We start from the raw sequence: 25,057 nt of genomic DNA on the forward strand, positions 1-25,057 counted from the left end.
AAAAAAAAAAAAAAAAAAAAAATACCACGGCCCGCAACAAAATAAAAAGGGGCTGAGGGCTGTTTGCAGGCTGGCCACACCCCCCTTCAGGGTGGAGGTCCCCGCTGGGGTGCCTGGCCAGCCTGAGTGAGGGGCTGATGGCTGTTTTCAGGCTGGTCAAGCCCCCCCAGTGGGGACCCTCACTTCATGGGGGTGTGGCCAGCCTGGGTGAGGGGCTGAGGGCCGTTTTCAGGCTGCCTACAGCCCCTTCAGGGTGGGAGAGTCCTGCTGGGGTGCTGGCCAGCCTGGATGAGGGGCTGATGGTCTTTTTCAGGCTGGCCATGCCCCCCCATGACTCAAGCTCCCAGCCTCTCCTTTTTTTCTTTTTTTTCTTTCTTTCTGGAATTTATTTATCTTCTATAATTGAAACCTTGTAGCCTGAGCGGAGGCCACAGCTGGCTGTAAGCAGGTATCTGGGGTTTATTTATCTTCTATAGTTGAAACTTTGTAGCCTTGAGCTGAGCCGAGGGCTGGCCAGGGCAGGGGGGAAGCTTGGCTTCCTCCATCGCCAGGAGCAACCCAAGCCTCCTGCTCACTCCAGCTCTGTGGCCGCCGCCATCTTAGTTGGGTTAATTTGCATACTCGCTCCTGATTGGTTGATGGGCATGACTGGTGGGTGTGGCTTAAGCGTAGCAGAGGGATGGTTAATTTGCATGTTTCTCTTTTATTACATAGGATAGGCACTTATTTATTGCCATTTTAACTCTGTATAGCTAGGTTTCTTTCTCTATTTTTTCTTCTCATTACTGCAGTCCCTTTAGCATTTCTTGTAATGCTGGCCTGGTGGTGATGTACTCCTTTAGCCTTTTTTTTTTTTTTTTTTTTTTTTTTTTGTCTGGGAAGCTCTTTATTTGACTGTTTGTTCTGAATGATAACTTTTCTGGATATATAATCTTGGTTTCAGATCCTTACTTTCCATTACCTTGAGTACTTCATGCCATTCCCTTCTGGCCATCAGAGTTTCTGATGAGTAATCAGGTGTCAGCCTTATGGGAGCTACTTTGTAAGTAACCATTTGCTTTTCTCTTGGTGCCTTTAATATTCTCTCTTTGTCTTTAATTTTTGGCATTTTAATTATGATGTGTCTGGTCATGGACCTGTTTTGGCTCTTCTTGTTTGGGTTCTCGTGCCTCCTGGACTTGTGTGACTTTTTCCTTTACCAGGTTAGGGAAGTTTTCTACTATTATTTCTTCAAAAAAGTTCTCTATTCCTTTCTCCCTTTCTGCTTCTTCTGGCACACCTGCTATTTGAATATTGTTACATTTCATGTTGCCCCACAGCTCCCTTATGCTGTCCTCCTGCTTTTTAATTGTTTTTTTCTTTTTAGTTCTCTGATTGAGTGATTTTTTTCAAACCTGTCTTCCAATTCACTGATTCAGTCTCTTACTTCCCCTAATCTGCTGTGTCTTCCTTTCAATGTATTCTTTTTTTTTTTTTTTTTTTTTTTTTTTACCAAACCCAACATTTATTGAGAACCAAGACACCAGCTGGCACAGAGGCCCATTTCAGTTCATCAAACATCAGCTGAGGATGGGGACGGGGCGGCCACCCCTGAAGTCCCTCCCAGGGAGGAACCAGCCCTGGGCGAGGGGCTGTCAGACCTCCAGGGCCTGGCTGGGGTCTCTGGCCGGAATGTGTGAAGGGCGAGTGGGAGAGATGGCAGTGCCCCCAGCGTGGTGTGGATGTAAGCAGCAAGTGAGAGGCAGCTGCTGAGCTGGTGGCATGGGGGGGGGGGTATGGTCCACTCTCAGGGGTTGACAGGGGGCAGGGAGCCCAGCTCAGGCAGCAGCTCGGGGTGGGGGTCCAGGCGGGCCAGGCGGCTCTGCTCTAGGGCAATGGCCTCGGCCGAGTGTTTGCACTTCTCCGAGCCACACTGGCAGGTGAAATATTTGCTTTTGATGTCCCAGAAGCGGTCGCCATAGTCAAACCCCAGCTCCTCCCCGGTGCGGATGTCCCGGGAACTGAAGAAGGCGATGCGTGGAAACCGCAGGTCTTGGTGCAGCATGAAGACCCGGACAGGGATGATGTTGGGGTCACATAGGTGGTTGATGAACCGGCTGATGTTGCCGTAGTAACGGGCATCGATGCAGTACACCTCTCCATCCTTGTTGTCCAAGTCGAAGAGATAAGAATCATCCTCTCTGACGTCAGCCTCGGCATCGGAGATCAGCTCCCCGACATACTCGCAGATGAAGGTTCCTTGGGGGATGGTGTGCAGGGCACGGATCCCCTAGCCCATCTTGGCTGTTCGGTAGAGCTGCAGTCGAACCTTGATGCCGCTCTGCACCACCCGGTTCTTGCAGTTTCTCCAGCAGGAGCAGGCCTGGTTACACTCGAAGATCAGCGGGGGCTCGATCTTGTTAAATTCCTGGAGCAGCCGCCCGTCCTTGTCATACCAGCAGCGAATGCTGAGCTGGCCGCTCAGGCAGTTGGAGCTGGAGCAGTCGTCCACACAGGTGCAGTGCTGCAGGTGGGTGATGTTGCGGTCAATGTTCATGGTGGAAGTCTCGCAGTTCTCCGAGATGTACTTGTAATCCTCGGGGCACGGCTCCCCGTCCACACCGTTGACACAGGGAATGGGCACGTTCTCATAGCCCCGAGCCACGTCCCGGCAGATGATCTTCTCCGTGCGGACGGCCCGGTTGCCCACGCCGAGCCGCAGCTTGCGGTTGAGCTGGAGCGCAAACCACACGTCCGAGCGCTCGGGGGTCAGGTCCCATGCAGTGTCCCCCTCCTTGTTGCGCAGCTCAGGGTTCGCTCCACGCGACAGGAACAGCAGCACACAGTCGTGGTAGCTCTCCCGGGCTGCGATGTGCAGGGGCGTGTCCCCGTGGTAGTTGACGGCGTGGAGGTCGCAGCGGGCGTTCAGGAGGACCTCGGCGATGGCGGCACTGCCGGTGAAGGAGGCCCAGTGCAGGCAGATGTTTTCCTCGTTGTCTGTGAGGGTGACGTCGGCGCCGCGCGTCAGCAGCATGCGGATCACCTCGATGTGCTTGTGCTCCGCGGCCCAGATGATGGGCGTCCACCCCCCACTGTCCTGGGTGTTGACGTCCACCTGTCCTGTGCTGAGCAGCAGGCTGACCATCTCCAAGTTCCCGATTTTGGCTGCGTGGTGGAGGCAGGTGGAGCCGTTCTCCTCCTTGCTGTAGACACACCCGCCGCGTTGCACCATGTAGCGGGCCACCTCCAGGTGGTTGTTCACCACGGCCTCCATCAGCGGCGTCCGCTGCTGCTTGTCCACGGCGTTGATGTTGGCTCCAGCCTGCAGCAGCACGTGGCAGATCTCCACGGAGCCCTTCTGGGCGGCCGCGTGCAGGGGTGTGCGCTTGCTCTGCTGGTCGCTCTGGAAGTTGGGGTCCAGGTTGTCCAACAGCATCAGGACCACCTTCTGCAGCTCCCCCTGCTTCACTGACAGGTACAACTGCCGGGGGTGGAAGCAGAGTTTCTTCCGCCGCTCGGACTCCTGGATGACCAGGGCCTTTTCCAGGGCCTCCCGGCCTGGCCCAGGTGGCAGCCCCACGGCCGAGAGGCAGCCCCCACTGGGCAGGGCCAGGGAGGGCCCCGAGCTGTCGATGGTGTCAGCCACGGGGTCGCAGGGTGTACACCGAGGCTCCCCCTGCCCGCGCATCCGGGCGCTGGGCTGGGAGGTATCCGCTCTCCCAGGGGCATCCTGGGCCAGGGGTGGGGGCGCGGGGGCTGCAGTGCCAGCTGGTGGGGTCACTCCGTCCCCCCGGGGGATGGTCACCTCCTGGGCCTCGGATGCATCCTCCCCACAGTGGAGACAGAAGACCATGCCGTTCATCTGGGACACACAGGCCTTGTGGAAGCGATGGGCCACACGGAAGTCGGGGTGGCACTCCAGGAAGGTGCCCACTGTACAGAAGTAGCCGCAGCCCGGGCAGCAGTGGTGCTTGACCATGCGGGCCCGGTGCGCCTCGCAGAGCACCATCAGGGCCACGCGGCTCGAGGGCCTCATGGTCTCCCGCTTGAGGATGGCGGCGTTGCAGCCCGACAGCTCTCTGTCCACGCTCTCCGTGGCCATGCACTTGTGCCCCGCTCTTTCGCTGATGCGGTCGATCTTGGGCGCCTCCATGCGGCAGCTGCACAGCGGCAGCTCCTCCAGCCCGCGCTCCGTCTCCAGGGAAGACGTATCGTTGGACACCCTCGTGGCTCCTTGGCCCGTGGAGGCTCCCGCTTCCGCCGTTTCCGGGACGGCTTCACCCAGGGGCTGTCCTTCCGCCATTTCTTTTTGGCTTTTCTCCGGCCGCTGGAACCACTCTTGTCAGACTGATTGCCAGACTCCTCGTCTTCCTCTTCCTCCTCCTCCTCCTCCTCTTCTTCCTCCTCCTCTTCCTCCTCTTCCTCACTCAGTTGTTCAGCCAGTGCTTCAACCTCAGACTTGCTGTCCGAGTCCACACACTCGTCCACAGAGTAGGAGTCATAGTAGAGGCTGAAGTCGTCCCCCACCACCGTCTCCCACTCCTCCTGGAGCCCCGCATTCGCCTTCTCCAGGGTCATCTCTCCTGAGCCCCGGGCAGACCCCAACTCCAACTGTCCATTGCCCGGCTTGGACATGGTTTTCCTGGCTCGGTGGACCTTGGGCTGCCCCTCTGGGCTGGTTGTAGCTGGAGGGGGTTCAGGCCCTGCCGCTGCCCCCTGGGCCCCAGGCATACTCAGCAGCCTCATCGCCAAACTCTGGACCGAGGGGGGTGACTTCCCCGCCCCCGTCATTGACATCTTGGCGCGGCTGGGACAGGCACCCCCTTTGCTGGGGGAAGAGGGGAATGACTTTGTGGCATGGCCTCGCTCGACGGCTCCTCTGGGCTCCTTGTCCAGCACCAGAGCCCCCATCTCAGCGGGGCCCTCCCCCTGAGAGGCGACACCAGGGATAGGAGGGCTGGTCAGCCCAGTAGGAAGTTGGGGGGCCCAAGACGCCTGGGCCCTGGGAAGAGAGAGCAGGCTCCGGGGCCTACCTCTCCCTCTGTGGGCGCCCCCCCTCCCGCGGCCCGGCTGCTCGGAGGGGCCGGCCTCGGCCCCGGGCCCGCATCAGCCCCCGGCCTCTCGGCAGACCCTCTCAATGTATTCTTTATTTGTGCTATGTCATTCTTTATTTCTGTTTTGATAGTTACTATATCTTTTCTCACATTGTCGAGCATCTTTACCATCATTCTGAACTCTTTATCAGATAAATTTCTTATCTCCCTTTCATTTATCTCTTTTTCTGGAGAACTTTATTGTTCTTTCACTTGGAGGTTGTTTCTTTATCTCCTCATTTTGGCTGCCTGCTTTGGTCTGTGACTATGTATTAAGTAGATCTGCTACACCTCTCAATCTCTGGTGCAGGAAAGTGTCAAATGCCGTTTCTGATTAATTGGGTCAGGCAAAGATGCAAAGCCTCCAGAGACCACCTCTGCCAACAGACTGATAGAATTTTGTCTTTTTTTTTTTTTTTTTAGGATTTTGTCTTGAATTGCCCTCAGGCAATCATCCATAAGTGTGACAAGAGTTCTTTTCAACAGGTGGGGCAATTGCTTCTGCCTGGATGCTATTGTTATCCTGTCTCTTAATGGGCCTCAGAAACTCTGCACTGTGGTGCAAGGCATTTTCCAATAGGGTGGATCAACTGTCTTCCCCCCAGGCCAGGTCACCTGTATAACAAATGTCTGTGTGAGAAAGATGACCTCCGCAGTGTGAGGGAATGACTCAGCACAGGAAGCTGGGGTGTCTGCCTTCTGAGCTCTAACCCCAGAGCCTCTGATCCTGGCTTCTGCTCACACAGCTCCAGTCCATTCTGCCCTATCATTGCCAGAGCACAAGATGGGTGGCTGCACAGGGAATTTTGTTCATTGGCCCTTTAAAAGAGTGTCTGAATTTCCAGCCGTCTCTCCCTGGTAGACAGCAACCCTGCTGCTTTTCACAGCCAGATGTTATGTGGGTACCCTCTCAGTTGTGGTGCTCTGGGCTGGGGGGGCAGCTTGGGGATTAGACCCCAGAGTTCTCAGTGGGAACCCCCACAGCTGAGATATCTCTCTGGAAGTTCAGTCTGTTGGAGCCTGTACAGCCCCTTCTTGCCTCTGCACTTCCTACCAGTCTCTATGTGGTCTCCTCTCCAGTGAGTTTTTCTATATTTTATTTGTAATTTCAGTTTGGTCCTGAGAACATTTCCGTGTAGCCTCCACTTACTCCACCACCATTTTTAATCCATATTACTTCTAATTTAACAAGCATCTTGGGTCAAATTCAATTTTTTTCACATTAGTGATGGAAGATTTCAAGTAATTGTCCAGAATTTCCTATTCCTAGCTATACTTTCCCCCACCCCCGGTTTTCTGTTTACTCAAGTATCTAACCCAGTTTACCCCTGAATTCCTGTCCTAAGAAGTGAATCTCTTCTCCTGTAGGATTTTGACTATTCCAGTAATTCCTCATCCTGCAGAATTAAGGGTATAATTTCTTAATCAATGTGTGCTATTAGCAGACTGCCCATTGGAGGCAGTCCTCACCGAAATTAGCTCGTCTCTCTTTCTATGCTAACAGCTTTCCCCATGGACAGCTCCCTCACACGCACTCTCAGAAACTGTCACTGGGACAATCTAAATGCCCTCCTTGCCCACGTGCCCTGAACTGAACAGTTTTGAAATCCCTTAGCTCATGTTTGTTTAATGAATTTTGTTTGGTCCCTATGACTCCACCAGGAGGTGGGAAGGTGAAGGGGTCCACCGGCCAGCTGCCAAGTGTTTAAAGACCAAAGAAGGCCCATCGGAGCATTCGTATAAATGTAGATATGAGCTCTGTTTTTGTTTTCTCTGTTCTCTTGAAAAGGGCAGTTCTTATTTGAAGCCATCCAGACAGTGACCTGCTGTTTGGTGACAATGGTCAACCCCTAGGAAGTGGCTGCCTGCCATCGAGAGAGGGGGTCACAGTCCGCACAGAGGCTCACCCTCTTTCTGAGAGGCATCGTCAGAGCAGCAGGAGGGAACGCGGCCTGGCTCTTTGCTGTCTGTGGGACGTGGCAGTCTCCTCCGTTCTGCTGGAGACAGACAGATTAGTGCTCTCTCTTTGCTGGAGGCCAACGGCCAATCTAGAAACACACTAGGCCTGGCGGGGCTCCCTTTCCAGCGCCCTCATCCACAGGGGACATCGGAAACAGAATGACAAATGCAGCTGCATAGTGGCCGGGATGGACTCAGACAGCTCCTTTCTGTGTGGTCAATTTGGCACGGCTTTATCTCAATGACCTTTCAGATATAATGTCTTAGTGGCCAACAGCCCGAACACTGAGGGAGAGAACAATCACAGCCCCCTGTGAAGCCGCTGCCTACTTCCTGAGAGCAATTGGCTGACTGCAGTTTCAAAGGACCCAACCGCCATCTCTTTCAAACCCCTGTGGTCTAACCCATTCAAAACACTCCATGATGACTACGTGGGAGTATTCTGGGATGGATGAATATCTTGTCTCTTTCCAAAGCAGCTCATAACACATATATTTTCTCATTTGCCAGGGACTATTACTCCTGTTTACAGCTGAAAACTGGGAGCAAAGGGTAGGCAGCGCCTCCCAGCCTCATTCTCTCATCCCTGGATATGGTGTGGGATTGGGAGTGGAGTAGCCACACTACCACATCAAACTTGCGTGATGTACTTGCCTGGTGCCCCACGTCCTAGGTAGCAAGACCAGCACAGCAGAGCCTGGATGAAATCACAGACTGCGACTCTTACTCTTTCTGTGAGAAGGTGAATGCCTTGTAGCGTTTGGAATGCAGTGGAAGGGCAGGAATGCTTGCTGGCTTCTATGCATAGGACTTTGGCAGAGTCAGCTTCTTGCTTTATTAGATGGGTCTTCCTAAGAGGTCCATTCTGCAGAAGAGTAACATTTTAATGTATGTTTAAGAAATTGTGTTAAAAACAAGCCCCAAAGGATGTAAGGGTGGATGTAAGGACTGACATGGCCCTTTACAAAAATACATGATTTCATCATCAAGACCCAGCCCCCAGTACAGAAGGATGGCATGCTGCCGTGGAGCACACTGAGGTGCTTGACGACGTGCAGGTAGAAGGCTCTGGAATATGGTTCTAAGAGGAATATTCAGTGGTTCTTTTCCAAGATCCTAGGAGTCAACAATATTGGACAACAGGCACCTGTGGGCCTGGCAGGAATCCCTCCCCTACTCACCTGGAAGTCTGTTGCTTTTCACGTTGGCATGATACCCTCACTGGTTGATTCCATCAGTTCATGGGAGAAAGAACAAGAACAGCGGGTGGCCAGCCTTATGGGCCATGTGTAGACACAGCCTTAGGCATGTGGGAAAAGTTCTAGGAAGGGGCAATTCAGCGATGTCGACAGGCTTCCATTCCCACTGTGTGCTCTTGTGCCTCCTCCCAGACAGAGCAAAGCAAAACAAGGCAAAACACAACAAAACAAAGGATATGTCTTTTCCATCTTTATGTTTGCTCCTCGACTGAGAAAACGGGTCTGCTCACATCTGGATGCTCCAACACAATGTCGGGATCTGGCAAGAGATTTTTTCATGAAGCATTAAGTAAACTCACGCTATTCTAGACTATGAAGCAAATCAAACCCAGCCTTTAGGCTTGGAGGGGTCTGGGGGCTGTAAGAATGCAGGGTTTCGATCTTCTGGGTGAGAGCACTGGGATGGAGGGAACACTCCAGATAATGGTCGGTCTAGCTCACAGCTGCATCTCCAGTGCCCACCCCTGACCTAGCACAGTGCCCCACCCGTGGCAACTGCTCAACAAGCATTTGTTGAGGAAATAAAGGGGTGAGTGCAAAGCAAGCCAAGCTCTTGGGCTAGGTGACACCATGCTTATGTATTGACGGGGTGGACAGGTTTATGAAGCTGGGCAGGGCCAGGCACAACATGAAGGTCCCAAAGCTGGAAAGGACACAAGGGGTCTGGGAGAGAGCCAGCAGGTGCCCGAGTCTGAGCAGTGCCCTGTGGGTCAGTCTAGGAAGACGGGTCTTGAGGGCCAGAGCAGAGAGAGGCTGGGGCAGCACCCCAGGTAGCGCCCCAGAGTGCCCGCAGCCCAAACTGCCTTCATTAGAGAGAACAGCTGCTTGCTTGGTCCTGACGCTGGGAAAAAAGTGCTGAGCCATATGTTCTGAGTAAATCAGTGCATGGCCTTATTAGAAAAAGTGCCAGCATGATTGATTAGGGAATAGCTGGCCAGCCTGGTGCATTGCTTTCCTTGTGTGCTGCAAGTTTGTTTAAAGTCAGAATGTACCCCAAACCACCCTGCTCCCTCCACTCCCATTTTTCATCAACAAAGCCTTTGCGAACCATGTGCTGGAACCACCAGGGAAGAGAGAAAAGTTAGACATTTTCTTAAGGGCCAGGAACACAACGTGAAGTGCTGGCTCCAACCGAAACCATGCCCTTCTACGGACTGTGTTACGTTGAACAACGATGAAAATATCGAGCACTTGCAGGCTGAGAGACCACAGTGGGGTCTTTGATTCATACCGACCTTTCTCCCAAGTCCCGAGACACCTGGTATACGGGACACAGAGGCGCCCTGAGCACAGGTTGATGATGTTTGAGTGTCCACAAGCCCAGGCTTTCTCTCCCCTGCCTCGTCTGTGCACCGAGAGTGACAATGCAGAGAAAGCCTGAGGTAAGAAGTACCTTCAGTGGTTTCTCATTTTTTCCTATGGCGTTGACTCTATCTGTGAAAAAGACACAAGTCTTCAAAGAGCTTATTTCTAGTTATTTACATCAGCCGACTGGTGTCCTAGCACAAATGCCTTCAGATGCTGGCACAGTTAACAGGATCAACCAGCATGCGACGCTAATTGTACATCTACTAAAAAGATGTTTGGGGCAATAGTGACTTATTTAAAAAGATAATATGAAATCTTTTAAGTGTTATTTAAAATTAATTGAAAATACCAAAGTCAATAGCTTTCTATCATACCAAACAATGATCACATATAAACAATAATGGGAAATTTTCATTTAAAATAGCCCCAAATATAAAATACCTAGGAGTAAATCTCAATAAGAGAGGAACAGGACCTCTGTGAAGGGCATTATAACATCTTTCAGAAGAATGTGAAGGCAAGCCTGGCTGAGGAAGAGGCACCGCGCTCCTGGGCAAGACCATTGAATGTTTGGTGCTGTCCATTCTCCCCAAGTTAGTTTAATGAAATTCCAACCCAAATCCCAATAGGATGCTTTTGGAACCTGACAGAGTGATTCTAATATTTATTTGGAAGAATAAAGAGGTGAGAATAGCCAGGAAAGTTTTGAAAAGGCAAAGAAAAAATTTGGTTTACCAGATATACAACATATTATGCAGTAATAGTAGCTAAAATAGTGTGATGCTGAGAGAAGATGGGTAGAAAGAAATGGATAGCCTTAAAATTAACATTAATGTGTACAATATTTTAACCTTTGATTTAAACCAGCATTTCAAATCCAATGGGAAAGGATAGATTAGTGAATAAATTGTGTTGGGACAGTCCATTAAATACTTGGAAAAAACAGAAAGTTGTATTATCTCAGGCTATACACCTAAATCCATTCTAGATTAACTAAAGAGCTAAATATTAAAAACCTAATTATTTATAGCAATTCAACTTCATAAATTGTACTGATTCACAGATGTAGAAAACATCAAAAACAAAATTAGAAAGAAAAATATATGAAGATCTTTGTCACAGATTTGATGGATTGAGTTAATTTTCTTAATTCATAAAAAGAAATGTAAACTATTAAAACCCCACCAAACCCTTTAGAAAATAAAATACCAGGAACAGCCCTAGCTGGTTTGGCTCAGTGGATAGAGCATTGGCCTGCGGACTGAAAAGTCCCAGGTTCAATCCCGGTCAAGGGCACATGCCTGGGTTGCGGGCTTGATCCCCAGTAGGGGGCATGCAGGAGGCAGCCGATCAATGATTCTCTCTCATCATTGATGTTTCCATCTCTCTCTCCTCCTCTTTCCTCTCTGAAACCTATCCTATATAATAAAAGCCTAATATGCTAAGTGTCCAGTCATCTGGTAGGCCATTCAACCTATCAAAGCATAATATGCTAATGATATGCTAAGGCTGCTCAACTGCTCGCTATGATATGCACTGACCACCAGGGGTTAGACACTCCGACCAGTAGGTTAGCTTGCTGCTGGGATCCGGCCAATCAGGACTAAGCGAGATGGGCTGGACACACCCTGGAGCCTTCCTGTGGTCCCTTCCTGGCTTGCCAACCTCCTGCATCCCTCCCCAGCCCCGATCATGCACTGGTGGGGTCCCTAGGCCTGGTCTGCACCCTCTCGCAATCCGGGGCCCCTTGGGGGATATTGGAGAGCCAATTTTGGCCTGAAGGCAGAACAACTGGTCGCTATGATGCACACTGACCATGAGGGGGCAGATGCTCAACGCAGGAGTTGCCCCCTGGTGGTTAATGCGCTCCCACAGAGGGAGAGCTGCTCAGCCAGAAGCTGGGCTCACGGCTGGCAAGCGCAGCGGCGGTGGCAGGAGCCTCTCCCACCTCTGTGGCAGTGCTAAGGATGTCCGACTGATGGACATCCCCTGAGGGCTCCTGGACTGGGGGAGGGCACAGGCCAGGCTGAGGGACCCCCTTCCCCCCAAGTGCATGAATTTTGTGCACCGGGCCTCTAGTAAAACTATACTTAAAAAAAAAAATACCAGGAACAGACAGTCTGTAGGAAAAGTGCAACTGGTTAGTAGATGTGAAAAATGCTCAGCTGTGACTGGTGATCCAACAAATGCAAATGAAAATGGTGTAGCAGTTTGATCTATTAAATTAGCAATGATTACAACATCATTCTTATTCAGAGTTGATGAAATAGGCACTTTCATACACTTCTGTTGAAGTATACATTGGTACAATCTGATTGGAGAGCAATTTAGCAGTATCTATTCAGAGCCTTTGACATTCCTTTTTGTCCTTGTGATTCCCAGTGCAGGAATCTACTATAACAAAGTATTCAGAAATATGGACAAAGATCTAGATCACAGAGTTGTTTGTAATCATGTAAAATTGGAAAAATGTAAAGGTCCAAAAGATGACTAACTGTTGGATCATGAAGGAACAAAAGTAGTCTTTCAAGGGGAGGGAAGGGGGAGGAGGAAATTCTGGGGAGAAGGGGAGCTCGGGTGATATTAGGGGTGTGTGAAAGTTCAGTGTGGCCGATTTGGAGGCTGTATGTAGTGTGCTTGGTCATGGTCGATGTGAGGCAGGTAGAGAGCATAAGAGGAAGCGAAGTTCAGTAGCTCTTGTATAGTTGTCTGTTCTCCTCATGAGAATTTAAGCTATAGGGATTCTGTGTTGTCGTCTTTATATCTGCCCAAGTTCCTATTAGGTGCTTAATGAATATGTTAGTTAATAAATACATAGATTTCTTTCAGAAGTTGAGTGGCTTTGAGTTCCATGTCACTGAATTGTGTTACTCCATAACCAATGAAAACCCAGCAACGTTTCTGAGGGAGAAAATTAATAGATTCTTCCTAGCTAACTTGATTGACTCATTTTTATGATGTGCATTAAATGATATTTTAAAATACTTATTTGGGCTTCAGTCAACAGGGGGTGCACCTATGCTGGAAATTCTAATATTAATGAAGAATAACACTTGTTTATTGATCTATGGCTTTTAAATTCCGTTTATTATCTCCTTTGTATCCCTCTTTATTGCTCAAAAAACAACAACAATTTTTCATTTCTCACTCCCACACACATACGCTAGTATTAGATAAGTAACGCCTCAAAACCACCAGTTACAAGACTGAGTCTTAAAAAGTGTTAATTTAATATTGCCATTTATTATAGGTGTTAAAAGTAAGTGTGACATTTTAAAGAAATCGGTGCCATGTGGAGAAGAGTTTAACTTAAATTGTGCTTATCATTTACTCAGGACAAATTTTTCATCAGAATAGGGGGGAAAGTACTAAAAAAATGGAGGTGATAGTTCAATGCTTCATGTGGACATTAATAGTATAATTGGAACAAGAATATTAGTAACCTTTAGAGAAAGGATAACTCATAAAGCATTCATTAAAAGGAAGGAATTGGCTATTGGAATATTATATTTCTCAAAGATTTCCCATGAAACAGAATTAATAAAATGCTATGGTTTATTGAAATTAAAAAACAAACAAACCAAAAACGAGTTGTATAGAAGAGCAGAGGGGAAAGTAAATGAGGTTTGTATATAGTATTTTTGGTACAAAAAGGAATTTGAATGGCATATTGTACTAGAATAATAAGTCTTGAGATAAAAACATTAAAAAATAGGAATCAGCATTTAATAGAATACAAATGAACAGTTATAGAATTCAGGAAAGCATAATCTGAATAGAATCAGAGAGGTATGTGTGTATGAGTGTGTGTGTGTGTGTGTGTGTGTGTGTGTGGTGGAGTTTGGAAACTTGGAGATGTCTAAATTCCATTAGACAATGCTATCCTCTTTTGAAATGGGACATAGGGAGCACCAGGGGTCTTTTCCCTTTCAATTCCTTTAAAATGTTTATAAAGTGGCTTATAACAAAGGACAATATCAGCTATAAAAATGATCACAGAGATAAATCAAATGTAATCAAAAGTTTAAAAACTTTTATACAAGGAAAAATAGTGAAACTAAAATAAAAAGAAAAGCACCATGTGGAACTAAAAGGCAAAGATGCTCAAAAGAGATTATAAAAGATATTCCAACACTATGCTGGTCATGGATACCATACTTATAAAAAGTCACACAGACAACCTCAAATTATGTTTCTACAAAGACATAGCAATGGTACTAAATATAGGAAAGCACAGGTTGCAATAATAATATAAAATAACTCAAGATAAAACATAGTAAGTGAAATAAGTGGTTAGTTATACAAAGATAAACAATACAAACTTAAGATATAATACTTTTGAATTTACATGCACCAGATAACATAGCAACAAAACACAGAAAGCAAAGGATGCAATAACTTCATGTAAAAACTAACAAAAATGGAAGAGCATTTATAATCAAAACCACAACAAGTAAAATAGACAAAATTCTGTAGTCTATAAATGAGATATATTTCTTTATAATTGCTCAAAGAACATTTATAAATCTTATCATTTGATAGTTTACATACAATTAAATAAATAGACTTCACTAGAGCTTTCATGGGCTCCATTTTAACCAAAATACAATTAAAAGTTGAAATTTAGAGCCTTGAGAATAAACAAACAAAATTTCAAGTTACTCAGATATACTATATAATAAGAGAGAAACATGTAAATTGACCATCCCTCCGCTATGCTCACCAGCCAATCAGGAGTGAGTTTGCAAATTAACCTGACAGAAATGGTAGGTTAATTTGCATACGCAGGAGTCAAGCGCCCCGGGAGGCGACGGTGGCCGCTGGCTCCTGGGACCTTCACCAGCAGAGAGCAGAGTGGGAGAGCGGGCAGAGAGTGGGAGATTTGGAGGACTTGGCAGAGCAGGGGGCCGCTGGACATAGAGCAGATAGAGAGAGAGGGTGGCTTGGAGGGCGTGGCTCCCTCTGTCACCCCAGCTTCCTCATCACAGCTGTGGAAACTGACAGCAGGGAGGAGGAAGTCCCACCCCCACAGAATCAGCCAGAATCAGCTGTTGGTCAGACAGCTCTCAGCGGCCTGATAGCCAGGACTCTCATTCACCTGCATCTCAGACAGTGACAGTAGAGAGGTGGGACTATGTCTAAAGAACAACTGTTGATACAACGTAGCTCTGCAGCCAAAAGATGCCGGCGTTATCGACAGAAAGTGTCTGAAGAGCAACGTGTGTCTGATCTTGAAAGAAGGAGGCACCTGCGACAGAATGTATCTGTACTGGAAAAACATTGCTCTGATGCTGAAAAACACTGGCGTCATCGGACAGAAAATGTCTACAGACCAACGTGCCTTTGAAGTTGAAAGAAGGCGGTGGCAACAACAGAATATGTCTAGAGAACAGTCATCAATAAGTACTACCAATACTGGTAGGAACTGCCTTCTCAGTGAAAATGGAGTACATGAGGATGCAATTCTTGAACATAGTTGTGGTGGAATGACTGTTTGATGTGAATTTTGCCTATTATTAAATTTCTTTGATGAAAAATCATCCGATGGGAAATTTACTTGATGTTGTAACAAAGGGAAAGTCTGTCCAAATGATATACATTTTCCAGATTACCCGGCATATTTAAAAAGATTAGTGACAAACGGAGATTCTGACAGTAAAAATTTCATGGAAAATATTCATTCCATAAATAGTTCTTTTGCTTTTGCTTCCATGGGTGCAAATATTGCATTGCCATCAGGATATGGGCCATACTGTTTTAGAATACACGGACAAGTTTATCACCGTACTGGAACTTTACATCCTTCAGATGGTGTTTCTCAGAAGTTTGCTCTACTCTATATTTTGGATACAGCCGAAGCTACAAGTAAAAGATTAGCAATGCCAGAAAACCAGGGCTGCTTAGAAAGACTCATGATCAACATCAACAACCTCATGCATGAAATAAATGAATTAACAAAATCGTACAAGATGCTACATGAGGTAGAAAAGGAAGCCCAATCTGAAGCAGCAGCAAAAGGTATTGCACCCACAGAAGTAACAATGGCAATTAAATACGATCGTAACAGTGACCCAGGTAGATATAATTCTCCCCGTGTAACCGAGGTTGCCGTCATATTCAGAAATGAAGATGGAGAACCTCCTTTTGAAAGGACTTGATCATTCATTGTAAACCAGATCCCAATAATCCAAATGCCACTAAAATGAAACAAATCAGTATCCTGTTTCCTACATTAGATGCAATGACATATCTTATTCTTTTTCCACATGGTGAAAAAGGCTGGGGACAGATATTGCATTAATACTCAGAGACAACAGTGTAATCGACAATAATACTAGGCAGCCCTAACCGGTTTGGCTCAGTGGATAGAGCGTCGGCCTGTGGACTGAAGGGTCCCGGGTTCGATTCCTGTCAAGGGCATGTACCTTGGTTGCGGGCACATCCCCAGTAGGGGGTGTGCAGGAGGCAGCTGACCAATGTTTCTCTCTCATTGATGTTTCTAACTCTCTATCCCTCGCCCTTCCTCTCTGTAAAAAAAATCAATAAAATATATTTTAAAAAAATACTAGACAAAATGTAAGGACACGAGTCACACAAATGCAGTATTATGGATTTCATCTCTCTGTGCAGGACATGTTCAATCCTATTTTAAATGCAGGAAAATTAACTCAACAGTTTATTGTGGATTCCTATTCAAAAATGGAGGCCAATCGGATAAATTTCATCAAAGCAAACCAATCTAAGTTGAGAGTTGAAAAATATAGTGGTTTGATAGATTATCTCAAATCTAGATCTGAAAATGACAATGTGCCGATTGGTAAAATGATAATACTTCCATCATCTTTTGAGGGTAGTCCCAGAAATATGCAGCAGTGATATCAGGATGCTATGGCAATTGTAATGAAGTATGGCAAGCCTGATTTATTCATAACCATGACATGCAACTCCAAATGGGCAGATATTGCAAACAATTTACAATGCTGGCAAAAAGTTGAAAACAGACCTGACTTTGGTAGCCAGAGTTTTTAATATTAAGCCGAATGCTCTTTTAAATGATATCTGTAAATTCCATTTATTTGGCAAAGTAATAGCTAAAATTCATGTCATTGAATTTCAGAAACGCGGTCTGCCTCACGCTCACATATTATTGATACTAGATAGTGAGTCCAAATTATGTTCCTCTAATTAATTCCCTTTCAATGTGCATGAATTTTGTGCACCAGGCCACTAGTTTTAAAATAACCTCCTAAAGAACAACTGGGACAATGAAAAATAAAAACTCAGCAAATGACAACTTACAAATAAGAATAATATACATATCAAAATAATGCTTAGAGAAAATATTAATAAAAGCTTGAAATATTTTATTGTTAAAATTAAAAAAGAAAGTAATTAAATTATTCAACTTAATATCTTAGAGAAGAAAAAACACAATGTAATAAATAAAAGGATAAAGTCATAAATTGGAAAGCAAAAATTAAAACCCACAAAACAAATGCTGATTCCTTAAAACTTTCACAACATAGACCAAATTCTTGGATTTAATCAAGAAAAATGAACAAAGGACATATAAAAATAGAAATTAGAAAAGACATAGAAGCCCTATTAAAATAAAAAGTATAAGAAACAAATACCTATAAGTATGCTACTATATTTGTAATTCTCAGAGAAATGGGTAATTTCATAAAAAATAAAAATTCCTAAAATTGATGGAAGGCAAAGTAAATATTTAGAGATTGATGAGAGAAAAAAATCAGAAAGTCATCAAAGAACTATTCCAATTTCAATAAAAAAGGCTCTGAATCAGAGTGAATTTTAGAAATATTTTAAGAAATAGGTGATACTGTGTTACAAAGAGTGTTACTGATGGAGAAACACTAAATACAGATCTGATAAGGATAAATACCCCAACTGATTAGTCAATGTCATGAATATAGATAGGGAAATCTGAAATAAAACCCATCAAAAGAGCATTGCATTACAGAGTAAAATATATTCCTGAAATGCAAGGATGGTTCAATGACAAAGTCTTATATGACATGAATGAAAATAAAATAAAAATCTCTATATGGTTGTTCATTTCCATAGATACTTAAAAAGTAATTTCAAAAAATTCAACACATTTCAACAACACGTTTTTTAAAAAGTATACGTTATTAATATATTATGAAAAAATTCAGCACATTCCAACTACACATTTTTAAAAGTATACTTTATTAATATAATAGAGGCCCGGTGCACAAAAATTTGTGCACTCGGGTGGGGGGGGGGGTCCCTCAGCCCAGCCTGTGCCCTCTCGCAGTCTGGGACCCCTCGGGGGATGACCACCTGCTAGCTTAGGCCCGCTCCCCAGGGGATTGGGCCTAAGCTGGCAATCAGACATACCTCTGGCAGCCTGGGAGCCCTTGGGGGATGTGCACTTGCCAGCTGGGAGCAGGCCTAAGCTGCAGTTGGACAATCCTTAGCGCTGCTGAGGAGGCGGGAGAGGCTCCCACCACCACCGCTGTACTGGCAGCCATCAGCCTGGCTTGTGGCTGAGCAGAGCTCCCCCTGTGGGAACACACTGACCACCAAGGGGCAGCTCCTGCATTGAGCACCTGCCCCCTGGTGGTCAGTGTGTGTCATAGTGACCAGTCATTTGCTAGGGTCCAACCCCAGCAGGTCCAGGGGTCCACAAAGGTGTGGACGGAGTCGGTGAAGAAGGAATGACATGGAGGCAGCGTTCAGTTGATCAGCAGCCTAGCCAGGATCTCTAGCCAGGAACTCCAGCCAAGTTCTAGTCAGGATCTCCAGCCAAGTTCTGGTTAGGATCTGATCAGGATCTGATGAGGATCTGATGTTTATTGTCTTGTTACATCTGTATTTATACCAGTCGATTTTAATCCTATCAATTTCTATGCCAAAGGTTAGGGCGTTTCTTATCTCCATTCCAGGGAGTAAAGATTATGTAGCTTAAGCGTGATTGTTCTTAGTCAAAGTGATTAACTACCCGCCTGGCACTTAGTGAAGGGGTTTTATTCCCTCCCTAACTTCAGGGAAAAATCCCTACCTGGGGAAACAACATTTCTCGGAGAGGTGACCTTGGTTAAAACACATGGCGCTAAGGGGAGAAAACATATTAAGAACAGTATGCCATATATGCCAGGTCCCTTGAGACATACACTGTGCAGATGTTTCTTCCCTGCAGCGACTGTGTCAAGCAGCAAGGATGGACCGGCTCCCAGCAGTCATTCCCAGTGGTTCTGCTGTTAGGGTCAGTTTGCATATTACCCTTTTATTATATAGGATAGAGGCCTGGTGCATGGGTGGGGCCGGCTGGTTTGCCCTGAAGGGTGTCCCGGATCAGGGTGGGGGTCCCGCTGGGATGCCTGGCCAGCCTGGGTGAGGGGCTGATGGCTGTTTTCAGGCTGGCCACACCCCCCTTAGGGTGGGGAGTCCCCACTGGGGTGCCTGGCCAGTCTGGGTGAGAGGCTGAGGGCCGTTCACAGGCTGGCCAAGTCCGCCGGCGATGGAAGTTCCCAGCCTCTCCTTTTTTTCTTTTCTTTTTTTTATTCTGGGATTTATTTACCTTCTATAATTGAAACTTTGTAGCCTTGAGAGGAGCTCAGAGCCGGCCAGGGCAGGCGGGAGGGAAGCTTGGCTTCCTCCATCACAAGGGGCAACCCAGCCTCCTGCTCGCTCCAGCTCCGTGGCCATGGCCGACTGAAAGCAGGTATCTGGGGTTTATTTACCTTCTATAATTGAAACTTTGTTGCTTTGAGTGGAGCTCAGAGCTGGCCGTGGCAGGCACGAAGCTTGGCTTCCTCCATCATTGGGGCAACCAAGCCTCCTGCTTGCTCCAGCTCTGTGGCTGCCGGCTGCCGTCTTGGTTGAGTTAATTTGCCTATAGTCACTCTGATTGGCTGGTGGGCGTCGCTTAAGGCATAGCGAAGGTAAGGTCAATTTGCATGTTTGTCTTTTATTAGTGTAGATTATGAAACATTTTTAAAATCAAAAGACAATGTTATAGTCAATGAAAAAACATAGAGACTGTTCTTTAAAAGCAGAATGCAATTAAAGTGCTGCCTTAATTTACTATTGTTTTGGGATGTCTGCTCAATAAATTAAGAACCAAAATTAACATATAAGAATACATTTTAGGCCTATAGAGACAAAATATGGAATTTCAGGTGATAGAACGTGTAAATGCACTACAAAAAGTTGACAGATAGAGAAGAAATATCTAAAATTGCCAGATAGAGAAGAAATATAGAAAATCAATAGCTTTCTTGATGTCCCTGGATTAACATTTTATTAATTATAGCAAGAAAGAAATTATAAAAAGAAAATTAATTGCAAGTTTATTACTTAGGAATAAACTTAATAAAGGATAGTGTATGAAAAATAACGAAAAATGTACTGGGAAGTACAAAGGAAGACAAAACAATGTAGAGCAATGCTTTGTACTAGAAGAGAATAAATTTCCTAAGGATTAAAATTCTCCCCAAGTCCAATTAAAATCCCTAGAACAGCGGTTCTCAACCTGTGGGTTGTGACCCTTTGGCGGTCGAACGACCCTTTCACAGGGGTCGCCTAAGACCATCCTGCATATCGGATATTTACATTACGACTCATAACAGTAGCAACATTACAGTTATGAAGTAGCAACGAAAATAATTTTATGGTTGGGTCACAACATGAGGAACTGTATTTAAAGGGCCAGAAGGTTGAGAACCACTGCCCTAGAAGATGTTGAACAGAACAAACAACTGCAGTGAATAATTATAACACTCCTTAGGAAAGAATGGCCATATGAAAATATGAGCAATTTAAAAAGGTGAAGACTAGTCATGCTGGCTGAGATGGACTTATTATGAAGCTAATGAAGCTTCAAGTTCTCTGCCTTTACCAGGTGGACCCTCCTACTGTTTTCTTTATGCGTCCCCCCAATGGTACAACCCAGATGCCACAAGATTTAGTTCTACCATGCCTGACATAAAATTATGTTATAAATCTACAATAATTCCAAAGGCTAACAGATAAAAAAAGGAGGAACAAAAAAGAAAAAAAAACAACAAAAAACAACCCCCGCGCCCCCAAAAAGCAATGAAAAAACAAAACAACTAAATAAACAAAAAGAATACCTAAGTGGTGTATAAAACTCAATCAATAGAATAGAAATAGAAAAATGGCTAGAAATAAATCCATTGCCATGTAAAATTTAACTACATGAGAAAGGGTCACAGAAATGTGAAGAAGAAATGCATAATGTAATATACAGTATTGGGTAACAGTTTAGGTGATGTTCGAAAACAACAACTGTATGGTATGGGTATAAAAACAGATGCTGGCCATTCCCATCAGGGGCCATTGCACAGATGGGTGTGACATATTCCAGCCCTGGCTTAGCTTAGGAAACTGGGAAGTACACGTGAGGTCATGTGTTGTACCATATTGCACGTCAGATGGACTACTTCATTAGTCATAAGGTATTTGATTCTAACCAGATATCTGGAAGAATGATACAACTCTCTAAGGACTGAACCAAACATCTGACTCTATATATAACACTTTTATAAAATGAAATGAGCAAAATCAAGAAGGGAACAGCTCTTTTGGGAAAAAATGTGGAAATGAAATATGACAAAGGGTTAGTATTTTAAAAACCCACTTCAACATATACCAATAAAATGGAAAGTCCAGTAAACAAAGAGACCAAGTTCACAAGTAGACAATGTGCATAAGAACAGAGATTAAACAAACGTGAAAAGGTGTTGGGCTTTCATATGAATTTAAAAATGCTAAGTGAGCGTAATAGGTTAAAACAGTCCACAGCTGCAAAACTGTTTAACAAGGCAATACCCATTGCTGGGATGGCTGTCCTTACACTGGCAACTGTGTATGTTACAGGTAATCGTTTCCTTTTGAACAGAAACAAAAGGCATATATTGGCAATATTAAAAATATTTCTGCTTTTTTACTCCATAATTCCACATCTGAGAAAAAGCATATACACACGAGGGTAAGGAATGTTGAGATGGAAATTCTAGGTGTGACTCCTGATTTTAATACTTTCAAACTGAGTGATTCCAGGAGAGTTGTTTACTTTCCCTCTGCTCCTCAGTTTCCTCATTTGCAAAGTTGGGATTCTCACATGCTTCTCAGAGTCCTAGTGAGGGTTAAACGCACCAAACTGCGTGCACACACGGGAAAGCCCGTTGCCAGGGCACTTTGTACCTTTGCCCAAGAGCGTCAGTCTCCTCATCTGTAACATGGGGATGATAATACCTATTTCACAAGCTTGTTGGGATACTGAAATCTGATATTGCATTCATTCATTCATTCATTCATTCAACCACCAGGGTCCAGTAGTTACAGGGTGCTGTAACCACACCGGGGTGCTGGCCACATTGGGGTGAGCCAGGCAAGCCCAATCGGGCATCCTGTGTCCACCTGGAGCTGAGCCCAGGGACAGGACTGTCCTCGGATGCTTGTGCACAGGTCTCAACAGACATCCACACGCTGGAATTCTTGGTCTGACTGGTGCAGACCACACCCTGCCCTCAAGGGAGACTTGAGGTCGGCATCGCCTTTCTGTGCCCGGGGCATAGAACAGGGGCTCCATGGACATTCCACCCGTTGGGTGGCTGGATGAATGTGTGCAGGAAGGTTTCCAGGAGGGTCATTGGTTTAAATGGATAATCTGACGTCACCTGAACATCCAATACCAGAAGAGTGACAGGCCATGGTGTTGTCGTCACTCGGAAGGATCCTGAAAGACAGGAACATATTAAATGTAATATTACATGGGGAACAAACTGGAAAACAAAAGTGCAGACACGTCACAATGACAACTACGTATACATCCACAGTGAGAGCAGATATTGACAAACCAACCTTTTGTTATGGGAGGGGGTTCTGGGGGAATGTAAAAGATCCCTTTAATGATTGGAAAATATTATGTGAGCAATAAAAAGAAAAAGAAAATGGCTACTGTGCAGAGAGGGAAAAATAGGTGATTTTCTTTAATTTTTAAAAAAACGTGTTTTTATGTGAGAGAGAGAGAGAGAGAGAGAGAGAGAGAAACATCTACGAGAAAGAAATATCTATTGGCTGCCTCCTGCACTCTCCTTACTGGGGGTTGAGCCTGCAACCGGAGCATGTGCCCTGACAGGGAATTGAACCAGTGACCTCTCGGTGCATGGGATGATGCTCAACCAACTGAGCACATCAGCCAGGGTGTTCTTAATTTTTTTGTTTTGTTGTTGAAGTGTAACTTACGAAGAGTACACTGCACTTATGTGTACAGTCAGTGAATTTTTACACATGCAAGCATGTGCTTAAACTCCACCCAGATCAATTCGTAGGGCAATTAAAAATAGGTGATTTTAAAGGGAAAAAATAGTTTTGGTGGATACTGTGAGAGTGGACGGTAATAACAAACGATACCATTTTGCAGAAAGATATCCCTGGGTTCCTCACGGGAAGATAAATGTCAGGACGTGGGAAAGCAGCAGAGACACTGAGCCCATTTGTAGATGGAGTTCAGAAGTTGGCAGATCTCCCCAGGCAAACGATGTGAGCAGACTCCCCCCCCCCCACCCCGCCTTTTACACTAAAAGCCCTCTAAATGGAAGCAAATCACTTTAGAATGATTACATGTAATATGCATAACTACAGAGCCGACCCCACCAACATCATGTGCAGAAGCTCAGTTTTATAAACAAGGCAGCAAAGAGAAACCCGCCTGGAAATGGGGCTCCGGCAGCTTCCCCTCCAGCAAGGGGCTGGGCAGAGCGAGGAGGGTCCCAGAAGCAATTTACAAACTGGGGGGCTCTGCCTGCCTCTCTTCCTGCTTCCTCCTTCCCTTGCTTTCCTCCAAAATGTGAACCCACATGGCTACATTCCTCTCACAGCATCCTAACCCCCAAGCCGCAGACGCTGACAGCCTCTGCGATTTCACAGAGCTTTCTTTCCGGTGGGTAGTTTATCTGGAGTGTTGCTGGGCTGTCTTATCTTCCCTTCTCTACTCAGGCTCCTAAATTGCTGCAGCCCGTCCTCACCTCTCCGACACAGGAGACAGGCACGAAGCTTGGAGCTGGACGGAGCAAGGCCCCCGTCGGTGTGGTGTGGGCGTTGAATGACTGCTCATGAGGCAGCATGAGTCACTGGGATGGAGGGGGAGTGAGGAGGAGGGTGAGGATGGCAGGGCCCTGGCTCCCCGGGACGTGCGCAGGTCGGGCATCCTGACGTCAGGCCTGAAGCCAGCCTTTAAAAATAGTGAGGCTCCTCTGTGAATCTAAAGCAGTGGTTCTCAACCTTCCTAATGCCGCGACCCTTTAATACAGTTCCTCATGTTGTGGTGACCCCCAACCATAAAATTATTTTTGTTGCTACTTCATAACTGTAATTTTGCTACTGTGATGCATCGTCATGTAAACATCTGATATGCAGGATGTATTTTCATTGTTACAAATTGAACATAATTAAAGCATAGTGATTAATCACAAAAACAATATGTAATTATATATGTGTTTTCCGATGGTGTTAGGCGACCCCTGTGAAAGGGTCGTTCGAGCCCCAAAGGGGTCGTGACCCACAGGTTGAGAACCGCTGGTCTAAAGGATTCGATGGGAGGCAAAAACCTACACGGAGGACGGAAGCTTATATTGCTTCATAAAAGTAATCCACACTCAACCTCATGAGAAGCAAACGTCACACGTCCACATAGACTCGGGAGTGCGCTAAGTATTCAGAAATTCATCAGGACTGTCGGAAGGACCTGCCCATGTTCAGTACAAAAACAACTACAGAAAGGGCTTAGGGAACAGTGGCCTGTGAGGGGACCTGGCCCCCTTGCCCAGTGCAGTAACCTGGGAAGGTGGAGGGATCGGCTCTGCTTTAGGACAAATAACACAGGTCTCTGGTGGGTCCTTACAGGAAAGCATTCAGGACCGGGTATCAGATCAGGGTCTGACAGCAGGTCCTTCAGCATGGCTGACCCTGTGGAGTGAACCCCAGAGAAAGTGGACTCAGTCAGCGTCCTGGTTACATAAGCCTGAACGTGACTGGCGCAGGCTGCTTAATTCATGGGCGCCGGATCCAACCTCACTTCAGCACTCCCAGCTTTAATGAATTTAATTGTTTTTCTCCACTTGATGGAAATGGAAATATATTAATTAAGTACTCCGCATACCCCCTTTCTGGGAAGCTGTGAATCTCTGTGATGAGGTGGTGGAAGTCTTTAGTGAGTGACTCAATGCAAGCACATAATCACAAAAATCATGTTTAAACATTTCCAAAGCTGGACACACAGCTGACATTTAATAAATACCAAATACCTATTCGGAGCACATTAGTAGTTCTAAATTCAAATCAATTCTGTAATATTAATAATAAAAATAATCACCTGCGGAAATTAGATTTTTTGTTTTCTTTTGGTGATTCACAAGCTTGCGGTAATAAGTGTAAAAATAGGAT

General features: G+C 45.8%; 1 protein-coding gene across 1 annotated transcript; it reads right to left on the reverse strand.

Moving 5' to 3' along the window:
- Positions 1 to 1,488: 1,488 nt before the first annotated feature.
- On the reverse strand, positions 1,489 to 5,097 carry EHMT2 (euchromatic histone lysine methyltransferase 2). Its single transcript, XM_014446116.2, is given in 2 exon segments — positions 1,489 to 4,200; positions 4,203 to 5,097. Coding segments are annotated over 2 exon segments (3,102 nt in total). The 5' UTR covers positions 4,891 to 5,097; the 3' UTR covers positions 1,489 to 1,786.
- Between the last annotated feature and the right edge of the window lie 19,960 nt (positions 5,098 to 25,057).

The sequence above is a fragment of the Myotis lucifugus genome, unplaced genomic scaffold (genome assembly GCF_000147115.1).
Source record: "Myotis lucifugus unplaced genomic scaffold, Myoluc2.0 scaffold_503, whole genome shotgun sequence".
NCBI classification, from domain to species: Eukaryota; Metazoa; Chordata; class Mammalia; order Chiroptera; family Vespertilionidae; genus Myotis; species Myotis lucifugus.